The following is a 15,887-nucleotide window of genomic DNA, read 5'->3' as shown; positions in this document are numbered from 1 at the left end:
ACACATCCAATCAAAATTTTTAGATATCCATTTTGTTCAGCGTATTTGATTTCCAGATAGAAATTATGTTTTTGAGGAGGACACTCCCCCACAGCCCTCAAGGGAAGGGTTCTAAGTAATGCCCTGGGGGCAAATAAAGTTTTTGTAGAAAGCGTTGTCGTAGAAACTTCAAAAAAGGCTCATTCGATTGAAAATTCAAAGGGCTAGTGTCCTTTTTAATAGTCGAAAGGGATTGGAAGGCAACTAGCACCCCTTCCACGCCCACCATTTCCCGAAACACATCCAATCAAAATTTTGAGATAGCCATTTTGTTCAACGTAGTTGAAAGTTCTGGAAATTAGGTTTTTGAGGATGACAACCTCTTCGAGCAGGACACTCCCCCGGCAGTCTTCAGGGAAGCGTTATAAGTTATGCCCTGGGGCCATACAAGGTTTTTATTGAAATCTTTGTCATAAAAACTTGAAAAAGGGCTAATTCGATTGGGAATTCAAAGGGCTAGTGCCCTTTTTAATAGTCAAAAGTGATTTGAGGGCAACTAACCCCCCTCTCACGCCCACCTTTTTCCCAAACACATCCAATCAAAATTGTTAGATATCCATTTTGTTCCATGCAGTTTATAGTTCAGGAAATTATACCTTTGAGCAGGACCCTTCCCCCACAGTCTTCAGGGCAAGGGTTATAAGTTATGCCCTGGGGTCATATAAAGTTTTTATTGAAATCTTTGTCGTAGAAACTTGAAAAAAAGCTCTTTCGATTGGATATGCAAAGGACTAGTGACCTATTTAATAGTCGAATAGTGATTGGAGGGCAACTAACCCCCCTCTCACGCTAACTTTTTCCTCAAAAATGTCCAATCAGAATTTTTAGATAGCTATTTTGTTCAATGTAGTTCAAAGTTTTGGAAATTAGGTCTTTGAGGATGACAACCCCTCCCCCCACAGCCCAAAGGGCAAAGGGTGTAAGTTATGCCCTGGGGGCATGTAAGGTTTTTATAGAAAGCGATGTTGTAAAAACATCAAAAAGGGCTCATGCAATTAAAAATCGAAAGGGCTAGTGTACTTTTAATAGTTTGAAGTAATTTAAGGTCAACTAACCCCCTCTCATGCCCACCATTTCTCCAGACACATCCAATCAAAATTTTGAGAAACCTCTTTTGTTCAACATAGTCAAAAGTTCTGGAAATCAGGTCTTTTAGGATGATAATCCTCCTCAGAGCCTGCAGTGCATGGGTTGTATGTTATGCCCTGGGGGCACATTAGGTTTATATATAAAGTTATTGTAGAAATTTCAAAAAGATCTCATTTGATCGGAAATTAAATTGGTCCTTTATAAGAGTTGAAAGTGGGTAGAGAAAAAATGACACCTCTCTCACACCTACCATTTTCCCAAAACTTATTCAATCAAAGTTTAGAGATATCCATTTTGTTCAACGTAGTTGAAAGTTCCGGAAATTATCCATCGAATAGTGACAAACCCCCCCAGAGCCCCCAGGGCAAAGGTTGTAACTTATGCCCCGGGGGCATATAAGGTTTTAATAGTTAGAGTTATTGTAAAAACTTCGAAAGGGGCTCATTCAATTGGAAATGAGAGGGCTAGTATCCTTTTTAATACTTGAAAGTGATTGGAGGGTAACTAACCACCCTCTCACGCGCACCATTCCCCTAAACACATCCAAACAAAATTTTCAGATAGCCATTGTGTTCAACGTAGTAGGAAATTCTGCAAATTAGGTCTCTGAGGGTAACGACCCCCCCCCCAGTCCTCAGGGAATAAGGTTGTAAGGTATGCCATTGGGGCATATAAGGTTTGTATTGAAAGCATTGTCGTAGAAATTTTAAAAGGGCTCATTCGATTGGAAATTGAAAGGGCTAGTGCCTTTGGTTTCAACTAGGCCTCGTGCAAAGGCGTTGTGACTTGGGGCCACGGAGCAGTGACTGGCCCTAAGCGGCGGGCCCCCTCACGCCCACCATTTTCCCAAACACATCCAATCAAAATTTTGAGGTAGCCATTTTGTTTAACGTAGTTGAAAGTTCTGGAAATTATGTCTTAGAGGATGACAACCACCCTCACAGCCCTTAGGGTAAGGGTTGTAACTTATGCCCTGAGGGCATATAAGGTGTTTATAGAAAGAGTTATCATAGAAACTCAAAAAGGGCTCATTCGATTGGAATCGAAAGGCCTAGTGCCTTTTTTAATAGTTGAAAGTGATTGGAAGGCTTGAAATTTTTATAGTAAAGATCGATTTGGGTATAATGTATGATTTTTGTTGTTGTTGTTGTTTAGACCAGGACACTTCATATCGAAGGAGTTGTCGTAGGAACTTCGAAAAGAGCTTATTTGATTGAAAATAGAAAGGGCTGATACCCTTTTAATAGTCTAAAGTAATTGGAGGGCAACTAATCCTCTTGCCACGCCCACCCTCCCATTTGCCTTTATGTTTAAAAACTAAATGTTGCCTTAAGATTAAATCAAAATGCACTGTGTTAATACTAATTCCCAATAAGGCGTCTCAGCAGTATCCCAAGAACGACTGAGGGTATTATGTTCAAATTTTCGGGGCTACTTCTGCTCTTAAAATTTAACCAACTCAAAATAGCGTAAGTGTATCCAAGCTATCAAAGAAAGTAAGCAGATTTTTTTGCCAATGTTTTTTATTTCAGGTCAACTAGAGGAGTATTAAACTAAAGTAAACACTATTATTCTTGTCTAGATTTTTAAAAGGATGTATGTTGTTAAAAATTGCTGAAAATTTTTCTTCAGCATACAAATAGAAGGCAAAACTATAAATTCTTAAAAAAACGAAAAGATTTAAAGAATTAATTTTTTTTTCCCTGAAAAGACTATGTCAATTTAAAACGAACAGAAATTAACTAAAAAAAACTATTTCCACAAAATAAGTTTTTCAAAGAAAAGTAAAGAACTCCATTAAACAAAAAATAAGCAAAAATAAGATCAAACAATCTACGAAGTGTGAAACTACCGCAAATCAGCATCGATAAATAAATGAAACCCAAAACGAACAGAAATAACAATAAATAACCGAGTCAAACTCGAAACGACCAGAAATTAGCATAAGTTGGGCTCAAAACTCCTATGCCTTCACAAGGCCAGAACATAATTTGCACTTTACTGAAAAAAAGTATAAATGTTTTTACTTTTATAACTTTAATAAATCAAATAAAATTACTATTTTGCATATATTAAATACATAACCTAACCTAGGTACCTTCCCCCCCCCTTAAAGCCCAAAAATCAACAGTTTAAATATAGTTCCCAGAGTGAGAAACCCCTGAATACTTTTTTATACAACGTCAGATAGCGTCAAAACTTTGCTTTTGTCGAGGATGCCTCTGGATTTTCGTGACTGGTTTCCTTGTAGAGGTCCATATAATGGGAAAGTACATTTTAATTAATTTTATATATTTGGAATTAGCATAAAAAGTCAAATCTTTTGATGTATTAATTGTCATCAAAATTCCCTTTTTACAGTTTTTGTTACTATTGGACCGAGTTCTTCCTTAGTTTAAATTTTTTACAACAGACTGCTTCATTGTGAAACAAAAATCGTCAATAATCGTATATTCTCAAAGGAGAGCTTATTCGAATCAGTATTTAAAAATCTAGTGCCTTTTTTTAACTACAAAAGAGAAAACAGCAAAGGAAATTGCCAAACTCCAGTATTTTGGACCATAAAACAGTCATTATATGTATGAGTAAAAATGTCACTGGAGTCTAAAGTGTGCTGCATGACTGGTGAGGGTGCCAAAGCCCCCCCCCCCCTTTGCCTTTGAACCAAGGAGTGTATCCATGTAGTCGACTGCCCAATGAGTGCAGTATTAAGTTCGGAAGCATGATGAATCATAGAGTATGAGTGTGGCATTCCTTTAATGTTCCCTGTAAAAATATATTATCTTTAGAATGTTGATTAATTGTTTAGTAAAGGTGGGGGAGTAGAGTAGGAGTCAGAGAGTTGTTTTTTCCCGAGGAAGTGTATTAGTTGTTGAAGTGTCCCTTTTTTGGGTCATCCTATACACGCTATCATGCGTAGGGCCCTATTTTTATATTTTTAATATTAAATGCAGTTTTGTTTTGTTAGTACTATATGGAGATTTCTATATTGCGTTTTTTTGTGACCCGTTTATTAATAAATAAATAAAAATGATACATTCTCCTTAATGATTGATTTTAATTCTAGGGGATTTGATCGAGGGGATGTTGGAAATTAAACAGTAACTCTAAGCCACGATAACCCAGGGTAAAGCTGGGAATAAGAACTTGACTTTTTTGAAAGCTAGTAGCCTATAACACCGAATGAGATTACAGGGCTTAAATGATATAGCCATATAGTAATAAAAGTAAGTGTTAATTTATTAACGTCACCAAATTAAAAAAAAAAAAAAAAAAAAAAAAAAAAAAATGGGCCGAATGACATATGAAGAAAGTCCTAGCCCAATAATTCGAAAATATTATCATATAGTATGTATTGGGTATGTTTGTGTAGTCTTAGAGTCAGGACTTGATAATTGGTGTATTGTTGGCAATAGTGGAAATTTGTCATCAGATGAAAACTCGGATGGATTTGGATTAGACAGACGTCCTAACCAGCTGCCTCACAATACCATATACAAATTCAGAACGCTTGCTTTGTATTCAGAAGATCATCGGTCCGAATCCTGCTCCTGTAGCAACATATTTATATGATCGTTATTATAATTAAAAGCTTATTTGTGTATATTTTGTGCTCTGGATTCGGAGATATTTGATGAAAGTATAACGCCTAGTCTGGTTAAAAATACCCTTTGCCGCTTTAAAAAAAAGAAGTAAAAAACAAATCCTGGTTTTTTCCCCAGCTTTTGCGGGCTTTTAAATTGCATCCCGGCTTTTGATGAATTTTTCTGTGAAAATATAAGATTGCCAAGTTTTAATCTATAACAACGATACTGCACTTAAAAATTCATAGCAAAAGAATAAAGCTGCACTGTAGGAAGTGATTGATTTGGGAGTGAGTATATACTTGTGGGTCTTAAAAGAGAAATTGATTTGTTGGTTGATTGAAGTGAATGTCGGCATATGAAAGGAAGCATGATGAATGATAGAGTATGAGTTTGACATTCCTTTAAGTTCCCTGTAAAAATATATTTTCTTTAGAATTGTTGATTAATTGTTTAGTAGGGGTGGGGGAGGTGGAGGAGTCATAGATTTGTCTCAGAGGAAGTGTATTAGTAGTTGAAGTGTCCTTTTTGGGGATGGGGGCGTCTCAAACACGCTAATAGGCGTTGGGACCTATTTTGATATTAAGAGGTTATGTTTAGTTTTTTTAGTATTATTTGGATATTTCAATGTTGTGTTTTCTTTTTTTTGTTTTTTTTTGTGTGACCCATTTGTTAAAAGAAAAGAAAGTATAGGAGTTAATTAATTTGGAATGTGTATAGTTGTTTTTGTAGAATTCTGCTTTGATGTTTAATAGAAAGGACGAATAATAAACCGAGATTATTCTTTATTAGCCCCATTAGTGGAGAATGTTAACAACCACCTAAAAACTATATGTTGGTTTGTCAAATTGACTTCATGCAATATACATTATAAATGACTGTCCCTCATGCTCTCTGGGTCTGTAGTAACTGATCCCAATTGCTTAAGGGGAAATTGCTTCGTGGTTCATAAGAAAAATATTGTGTGTATGTTACTATGGTTCACTCACTTCTTTGAATAGGATTCAGGGTTGCCACCGTCAGTAGGATTTTACTAGATCTAGTAAAAAAAAAATCCAGTAAATTTAGAGGATCTAGTAAATTTCTCGAAATCTAGTAAAAACTAGTAAAAAGTCATGATTTATAGTAAACAAAAACTTTTTTTTATTTTCCATGAATTCAGGGAAAAAAATTATCGTAAACATATGACAATTTACAATTTTTGCTTGTCTGTCTCAGAGACAGACAAGCAGTCGCCTATTTTCATAATCAGACACTTCACTTCTGGCGTCTAAAGGTCGACAAAATCAGCTTTCTGTGTATCAAATCTTACCAACTAAAAATGAAGCTATAATGACACTTGGATTTGTGATGATTGGGGATCTATTGGAATCAAAACAAATGCCAACCACCCAAGGTGATTAGGTGAATCTCCTCAGTTTGAAAATTTTTATTGAGTAAAAAGAAGCCTGCCGAGAGAAATTAAAAGTAAGTAGAAATGTAATATATATATATATATATATATATATATATATATATATATATATATATATATATATATATATATATATATATATATATATATATATATAATAATAATAATAATAATAATAATAATTTATTATAAGCCAAAAAAAAACAGGCCATACAGAACAGTATTCTTAATCACACTCCACAAGAAAAATAACATAAATATAAAATTTCACTCATTGATTTCTGCGCTTCATTTACATAATTACATAACTGCCTGATTGATCTTTTTACAGTCGTGTTCATGCTACCCGGGCACACCAAGTTAACACCCTCAAAAAAAATTTACCTTAATATAGAAATTTTCTGGCCCACGGTGAGAAAATTGGCGCCATCCTCAATACCTAGGTTACATCTGGGGCAAGAGTAATCCGCATTTGCATCTGGGGCCACCCTATTTCTTTCAAATACTCTTTTTCTATTCTTTAGTGGCAGGCAATTCGCTCGGATCCGAAACCAAGTCCTCAATGTCTCCCCCGGTAATCCTAGTTTGAAATAATATTCGAATCCAAATATCTCTTTTACATGGGAATAAAACTTCAATGTTTCAGATGTTTTAACTGCCTGGGTCCACATTTGGACTTCCTGGTCTTTTATTCTTTCTACAATCATAGCCAAAAACGACTCACCCTGATCTGAGGGACCTAGCCCCTCATTCCAAATATATGATAATCCTAATCCATCTAAAACATTTTTTATTTGATACGGCCATGATCTTTTACGTTTCGACCGTAGCATCTCCACATAAGCTGCTTTTGCTAACCTATCTTCTGACAGACTTAAAACCTTAAGCCAGTACCGGATCATCTGTGCTAATCTACTCATTCTCAGCGAAAATATACCTAGGTCACCTTTTATAGCCTGATTGTGGGTCGTTACGTGAGGGCCAATTAATCTCTTAAAGTGTTGCAGCTGAATTGACTCCAATTGAAGTGCCGGGTCATGCCCCCAAAGTTCAGCTCCGTAATGGATAGTAGGCAAAACTTTAGAATTAAAAACATATTTCTGCATTTTTAGATCTTTTATACTTGAAAGCCTTGAATTACGTAAAATGGCAGCTGAAACTGCTTTCCCTCTCTTAATCCTCTCTTTTACATGCTCTTTACCTTCTCCATTTTTTTAAAGTGTTACTCGCAAATATTTAAAATTTTCTCTCTCTTTTACTTTTTAAACTTTCTAATAAAACTATACTTTCTGATCATCATTATTAACCCGAGCTCCTCTAAATACCACAATCTCAGTCTTTTTAATATTCAACACTAGTTTCTTTCTATCTAAATATTCTTCTAATATACTCAATAAGATTTGGAGCTCCTCTGGTGACTTGCCTATCAACACCGCGTCATCAGCAAAAAGCAACAGAGATAACGTCAGGTTCCCTAGTGACACTGAAGGGGCCCATACCTTTTTAAAATGGTCAACAATATCATTTATATACAACGTGAACAGCCTAGGCGAAATACTACTACCCTGTTTTACTCCTTTTCTAATTTCAAACGGTGACGATAATCCCTTCCCTAAAACTTTAACTATACCAAATATGTTTCTATACATATCAGCTAGTATCCTAACGAAAAGTCTTGGTAAACCTATCTTTAACAGTTCAAAGCACAGGAAAGTCCTATCAATACTGTCGAAGGCCTTTTCTTGATCTAAAAATGTAACGTACAACCTATTCTTCCCTTTTGCATATTTCTCTACAAGCGCCTGTAGGACTAAGACCCTATCAATAGCATTATATCCATCCCGAAATCCTGCCTGCTCCTCCTTCAAAATACTATACTTTTCTAACCAATGAGATAATCTAGCATCTAGTATTCTTTCTAATATTTTGTTAAGACTAGGTACTAAAGATATCGGTCGATAATTACTGTGATCCGCTGGGTCTCCCTTTTTGTATAGCGTCAAAATACAGGATGTTTTCCACAGCGATAGCCATTCTCCGGAAACCAGAACTGAGTTGAAGGTAGCCAAGAAGATGGGCATAAATAAAAGTTGGAATTGTTTCAAGATCTTTGTCGGGACTCAATCGCTACCAGGTGCTGATCCACCTTCCATGGCGCTTATGCATTCTTCGATTTCTTCTTCTGATGCGGGTTTTATCAGATCATAATCGTGTTCTTTGAGTGGGAAACTGGTCTCATTCTCTGTAATCGATAATTCGTCGCTGAACCAGCAGTTAAACGAATAGTCATCATGAACCGCGTCATTGTAGTATGTAGGCCATGTTTTAGGGTCAGGTACTTTTGGCTGAGCTATGGAAAAACCTTTTTTTTATCATTCTCCAGAAAGATCGCGTATCACTCTTTTCATAAAACTGGATCAGCTCCTCCTTACCATTTTGAATAGCCAGTCTCTTCTTCTGTTTTAAAAGGTGTTTATACTCCCGGCGGACATTTTTAAGCCCTGTTACTAGTCGAAGACTATTTTCCTCTATTTCCTCATCCCTCAAAATCTCTATTTCTTTAATCAATTCTAATTTTTTTTATTCTACACTCCTCATCAAAAAATTCTATATCCTTACAATCTCCTTTATTTCCTAGAACTGGGCCTGCTATTTCATGTAAAAGCTCCGTGAACTCTTCTATCAATCTATCATGGTTATTTATCTTCTCTAAATCACTTAATCTTATAGCTACATCATCCTCTGAAAACGCTTCACTTAATTTAACCTTTTCCTCTGTAGACCATTCCCTAGGTATCTGACGTCTAACATTATTATTATAAATACGACTTTCACTTGAAATATCCCTCATTTGGGGAGCACTCCTTGATCTAATTTCTAAAAATACCTGTAGATGGTCCGATCCTACTAGCTTAAGCACATCCACATTAAGGTAATTCGGATCCCAGCGAATATCCACCAAAACATAATCAATTAAACTTGCTTTAGCCCCAAATACGCAGTTAAACTCACCCCGATTTTTATCCTTTCCAAATCTTCCATTTCCAATCATCAAACCCGATTCTGCGCTTAGTTCCAGCAACCTTCTACCCCATTGATTTATTCTTCTTTTTTCATCCCTGCTAGCTCTGGGAATTCTGTAGACGGCTGGGACTGCTGACGGAATACCTGGAATTAACACATCATTTAATTCAACTTCATCACTAGTATAAGCATTAAAATCACCCATTAATATCAATCTATCATTTTCAAAATTAGCTCTTTTTTCATCTAATTCTTTTACCAACAAATTCCACGTATATTCATTTCTGTACGAGCTATTTTGAGGCGGAATATAAATCGATCCTATTACAATACAAAGTCCATCCCAACATTCTAATCTAATCCAAATAAGATTTTCAGATTTACTTTTCAGCTTTGTATAACTTTTGAAAGACTCATCTTTTATCAACACTACAATGCCTCCAAAATAACGATTGTTAGAAGCTAACTCTCGCGATACACTTTCCACATTAAAACCTCTTACTTTTGGAGTTTCTTTAGGGCAATGCCAGGTTTCAATTAATGCTACAAAGTCAAAGTTTGATAAATCACTTTCCACAGAACTGAACTTATTTTTTATATCCTCTACAGTCCAAGATACAAACCTCAGGGTTTGTGTATGTACTTGTTGAAGCTATTGAGCTCCGTAATCACTCGGGGGGACAGCTAACCGGTAATAATCGTCGCCCCTAGGCCTATTAATACCCATGTACTGCCAAGGCTGTTTTCTATGTGTCTGCCTGAACGGGCGTGTATTTTGTCTGTAAATTGGTGGCTGATCTCCTTCAGTAACTCGGCTTGTCGATGGCTTCTCATTTCTTTGCCGTACATTTCTAGCGGTGCGACTGTAAGTATTATCAACGGGGCTAATCTCGCTACTTTTACGACCTTTCCCTGTTCCTTTTGTTTTCGGCAAGTTGCTGTTTCTTTCAACTATCGTGTTCGTGTCACTTTCATTACCAGAACAGTCCGACTGATCTGAAGGGAAATTCTGGACTGAACTCTGGTTATTTTCATTCACATTAGCAGGATTTAAACCTCTGATCTCTGAGTTACTCTGTGCTGCATTAGGGGCCCTAATTGGGTGGCTTACCGTCATTTCTTTTATTTTTTGACATTCACGGTCGTATGTGTACGTTTTACCTTCAATGATAAGCCTATCGCCTTTGAGCCGCGCATTTTGGCCTTTTATTAGGGCTTGGGACAGCACTGGCTTTAAATTTTTTCTAGTCTCGCGTTGATACGTAGTGTAGTCCGGAGCAACCCCTACGCCGTTTTGTTTCAATACAAAATTATTCCTGAGAACCGTATTTCGTATTTCCAATTCATGCCACTTAACTATTACAGGGCCTGATCTCAGGCGGAAAGCATCCTTCATGTCCCTCCGAGAAAGCTATAGGTTCGGGAGGCACCAGGTAAGAAACTCACAAAGCTCATCCTTCAAACTCGACTGGGATGGACCTGTCACAGGGAAATTGAAAAAAACGAGGTTATAACGCTTTATTTCTGCCTCCAATGAGTCAATTTTCAGTGTAGACTTCCTGAGTTTGTTCCTCATGTACACTAGATCATTTGAAATTTCTGATTTTGTCGTATCTAGCTGTTTACTAAAACTATTCATTTTTGCCTCTATACCGGATAAGCTGTTTGAGAGCTGTGGGATCAAATCCAGTTTAAAGTTTATTTCACGCATAAACTGAGAAATAGCGTCGGGATCTGACGCACCCGGAAGTTGAGGTGGCTGAACCTGATTCCCCTCCATTTCTGATTGCGTATTCAAGATAATTAAGATTGCCTACCTTAATCTCTGTCAGCAATATTCTCCGGCAGTAGAGTTTATTCGTTGCGTCCCGCTTTAGCCCGGGACACAGCTTTGTAGCGCTCTCTTCTTCAGTTGTCAAAGAAATGAATCTTAATCCGGAGACGCTGCTATACTGGGGGGCGTGGCTAACTTCTTCCCGTCCTTGCGCACTGAATTGTGTATATATCCAAAAAAAGGATTTTTGAACTTGTAGGTTTCTGGAATTTTCAATCATACTATGAAAACGAAAGAAAAGAGGAAAAGAGAAAAAAAAGAAAAAAGGAAAAAAGATTTTGAAAATCGTATTAATTATCCGCCTATAGTAAAAATCGATGGTTGATGGAAAAATTTTTTGGAGTATTTAGTTAAAACAGATGCGATCTAGTAAATTTTTCCTCTCCGATTAAGTAAATTCTTCCAGGTCAGGGTGGCAACCCTGGTAGGATTTTAACTATATGGTGGTGTGGGATGATGCCTTGTTAGATTCAAGATAGTTTTCTTTGTGTTGACCATACCTATCTGAAAGAAAGTGCAAACCTGCCAAGGAACACAGCACACTTTCGACAAATATGAGACAACAGAGGAGGTCACCCTTACCAGGAAATATCCCATCGGAATTAATGGTGTACTTTGACTTATTTCAAAAAGTCTTGATAAAATACGCCAACATATCTGAGAATCAGCTTTTCGCGATGTATTTTTTGATCCAAGCTCTAATCCTTATATTATAATTCTTTTAGCTTAGTTGTTTCTGCAAAAGTTACCTCATCGTATTTTAGACTAGATGATTTTACATGAGCTTTAAGTGAAAGTTTTCTTTCGGCTATAATAATACTATAAATTTGTGCTTTCGTAGAAGAACTGAGGACTTATTGATATATTTTACTGTAATAGACCCATCACGGGTCACGGATCTTTTGAAGAAATAAGATGTATTGGATAACGTAACCTTTTCAGGGAGAGGGAATTCAGATAGTGGCAGAGGGCTGTAGAAAGCATTATTTGGTTTTCAAACGCTCATCTTGACGAGTCCTCGCTTAGCTGATCAAAGTAATTTATTTGAGTGGAGGGGAAAACGGGGCCTCTCAGAGGGAATTTTCTACCTCTAGTGATTTGTAACTATTTAGTTATTGTTTGTGTTGCCTAATTAAAAAAATCACTAAATCAGTACATGAATCACTAGATTATTGAAGAAAATCACTAAATAAACCAAAAAATCACTAAAATTTAGTGATTTTTCACCGGGTGGCAACCCTGCTTGTCGGTTATTAGAAACACGCCCAAAGATGACAGAATACATCGAACTTGTATAATTTGGGCTATATATTTGCATATTAGGGGTGGGGGGCGGGTTTTAAGTTAGGTTATGTTTGGTTAGGTTGGATTAGATTAAGTTAGGCTTCCATAATTTTGTTTCTAAAGTATTATTTTATCATCATGTTTTATTACTGTTCATTAGGATTAACCAAACTTCACTTCTTTGGTGTGTTTCCAATAACTGACAAGTAGCCTGTTCGCTATTTTTTGGGTCCAACGGATGTTGAGAATGCGCCTTATATACATATTTTCGAACATGAAAAGTTTCCTTTCAAGGTGTTGGGCTAATTCTAAGTGATGTTTCGGAACCATTGTAAAGCGTCGACTTTACAGACTCAACTTGAGTTGGAAAGGGTACTACTGACTATGCCAAACTGGGGTCAGTTCCTGAAAGCTGGATTTACCTGGCCAAACAGTTCATGCTAATGAACTGTAAATAAGGAGCTTTGCGACTCAATAGTAACCGAAACTCTAAGAAACAGAGTCCTGATAACAATTGATACATTGAAAGAATCGAGTTTTGATGGTTATTCAAAATATGTAAAATTCATCAAATTTTTATGGTACTCAATCAAAAGTTACGAGACTGAGAAAATTTTCCCAATTTTGAAAAAAGGAGGAAAACTCCCCAAAACATCAAGTGATCTTAATAAAAATCACTCCATCAGATTCAGCATACCAGAGAACAGTACTGTCGAGGTTTCAAGCTCCTGTGTTCAAAAATGTGGAATTTTGCATTTTTTGCCAGAAGAATGATCCATGGACGAATTTTTCTTGGGGGAAGGGAATTTTCCATGGTGGGTTGGTGGATTTCCCAGCATTTTAAAAAAAAGATCAGAAATTAAATTTAAAAACAAGATTTTTTACTGAAAGTAAGGAGCAACATTAAAACTTACACCCTCTGAACAGAAACTATTACGTATATGAGGGAGTGCACCAGCACTGGTGCACTGGTGCTGAAGAATAGTAGTATAGTACTTAACCAATGTGGTTTTGTGATGTTTATCATTTCATTGAGCAATCATGATGAGGTTGCTTACGGTTTTCCTGCTAATCAGTGTTTGTGCTTGTGTATTTTCCTTTTATGATAATAAATATAGCCCTATAAACACATATTAATTGTTTTTATGTCACAATTCGATTTTACTTCCCAGAAGTAAGTTCTATTTTTCCTGTGAAGTATATTTTTAATTTTCCCTAATAAATTCTTTTGTACTAGGCTCTCCACCTTCACCTTTTGCCTGGTCCTGTCAGTGTGCCATTTATATGTCGATAATGGGAGTGGAAAAAATCCTGATAACAGGACTCATTCAGCTGGAATTTTGGGATAGCGTTCGAGAGTGGATCTTGTCTCCGATAACGAACCCAAAGCTGGAAATAGCTTTGGTATTACTTATCGTACCTTTTTTTGTTAACGTAAGTTTTTTGTTTTAACGATTTAACTGTTTATTGAAACAGTCTTTCCATTCCATTACGTTTATAGGAAGTATAAGGAGATAAACTAGTAATAAATAAATTTAATTTAAGAGAAAGTAAACAAGAACAGAAAATAAGTTTAAACTAAAACTTGTTCCTTACCTTAATCCTATTCTAATTTTAAATGGGTACTTACGTGTTAGCCTGACAACACTCCAGAATATGGTGGCTCTGAGGTTAGAAATAAGTTGTTGAAGATTATGAATATGATTTTTGAAAAAGGGGAAGTACCTAACGATTTTAGGAAAACCTTAATTAAGCCACTTTATAAGAAAGGTGATAAAAGTGAGTGTGGTAATTATCGAGGCATTAGTCTGGTCTCTGTAGGTAGCAAATTACTTAGTAATATGATACTTTTTAGACTGAGAGATGCCGTAAACAAAGTTTTAAGAGAAGAGCAGTTCGGTTTTAGAAAAGGTAGAGGATGTGTCGACCAAATTTTCACTCTTAGGCTAATAATTGAGAAGTGCCTGAGTTTTCAAACACCTTTGGTCCTCTGTCTTATAGATTATGAACAAGCGTTCAATGCTGTTGATAGAAGAGCTTTAGTAAAGGTTTTATCCTTTTAAGGTATACCAGAAAAATACGATAATGTAATTAATGCTATGTAGGAGAATAATATTGCTGCAGTTATGGTAGGAAATGAGGTTATTAGCTGGTTTTGTATTAAATCAGGCGTTAAGCAGGGTTGGGGTCTATCCTCATTTGTATGGATCATTTTGATGGACTTTGTCTTAAGGAGCACAGGAAAGACAATGGGAGACCACGGAATCAAATGGGGAGGAAAAGTCTCCTGGACTTGGATTATGCTGATGATTTAAGCATCCTAGATGAAAGTGTGAGCAAAATGAATGTAGTTTTAGAGGTTTTGCGAGTTCAGGGTGCTAGAATTGGTTTGAAAATTAATGTTAGGAAGACTAAGTCACTAAGGCTAGGAATAAGTGAAGATGAATAGGTGACTTTGGGTAATGAAAAGATTGATCAGGTGCGCAGCTTCACTTACCTTGGTAGTATTATTAGTAAAGATGGTGGGAGCACTGAAAATGTTAAAAATAGAATAGCCACGGCTCAGGGTGTTTTTTCACAGTTAAAAAAAAGTCTGGAAGAATAGGAAGATAAGTCTGAAAACCAAGATTAAAATATTAAAAGCTACAGTGATGACAGTGGTCAAAGATGGCTCTGAAGCATGGGGGCTCTAACAAGTGAATGTAAATTTGCTAGATATTTTCCATAGAAATTGCTGAAGGATTCTTCTGAGTACCCAGCTGACTAACCGTATTTTAAGCAATAGGCTGTACGAAAAATGTAGTTCAATACCGCTTTCTAGGTCTATAATGAAAGAAAGGTTGAGATGGTTAGGGCATGTTGTGCGGATGCAGGATGACAGATTGCCGAAAATTGTTCTTTTCGGCCAACCATCTAGGGCTAAACGGAAAGCAGGTCGCCTCCGTCTGGGGTGGGAGGACGTCATAAAGAAAGATTTAAAGGAAATAGGAACTTCGTGGGCGGGTGTAAAAAGGGAGGCTTTGAATCGATTGGGGTGGAGGAGGAGCGTGCGTAGCTGTGTTGGCCTCAGGCGGCTTGGTGCTGCGATGAGTTGTTAGTAGTAATAGTCGTAGTTTATGGCGGCCCCCCTTCTATAATTCTTTGTTATAGTTTCAATAATTTTGTTACTAATGTATTATATCTTCATCATATTTTAAGATATTTCATTGGGGTTAACGTAACTTCATTTCTTGAGTGTTGTCGGGCTAACACGTAAGTACCTTTAAATTTTTATAAGCCATATGTAAATAAACGAAAGAGACTCCATGCTTCTTTCGTTTCATTTGTGCACTGTTCAGATTTGTAACCTTTTTATTAAAGTTTTTCTTTAATGCAGCTAGAAACACTTCTTATTTTCTCCCTTTCTTGTTATCAATCTAGGTCATGATTTAAAATAATTATCTCAACTGATTTTAAAAATTAAATATTAGTTGTTTTTTTTTCTTTTGATTTAAGGGCAATAATGAGCCCCAAGGTGGAAATAGGCCTTGGTTCATCATTGATGTCATTTTTTTCTGGTTGTATCTATTCATTTTGGAGTAGTATCCCGGTTTTATTTCCACGAAAATACTCATCAGAG

General features: G+C 36.4%; 1 protein-coding gene across 1 annotated transcript in view; it reads left to right on the top strand.

The window, feature by feature from the left end:
- Positions 1-15,887, top strand: part of LOC148955992 (store-operated calcium entry regulator STIMATE-like) — a 68,688-nt gene that overhangs the window by 37,764 nt on the left and 15,037 nt on the right. The window contains exon 4 of the mRNA XM_089093466.1: positions 13,506-13,702. Within this exon, the coding sequence (XP_088949592.1) occupies positions 13,506-13,702 (197 nt within the window). The remainder of the gene's footprint in view (positions 1-13,505; positions 13,703-15,887) is intronic.

This window comes from Artemia sp. Qi Xiang Cuo, chromosome 1, assembly GCF_049724085.1.
Source record: "Artemia sp. Qi Xiang Cuo chromosome 1, ASM4972408v1, whole genome shotgun sequence".
In the NCBI taxonomy this organism is placed as follows: domain Eukaryota; kingdom Metazoa; phylum Arthropoda; class Branchiopoda; order Anostraca; family Artemiidae; genus Artemia; species Artemia sp. Qi Xiang Cuo.
This window is presented reverse-complemented; position numbering and strand designations above follow the sequence as displayed.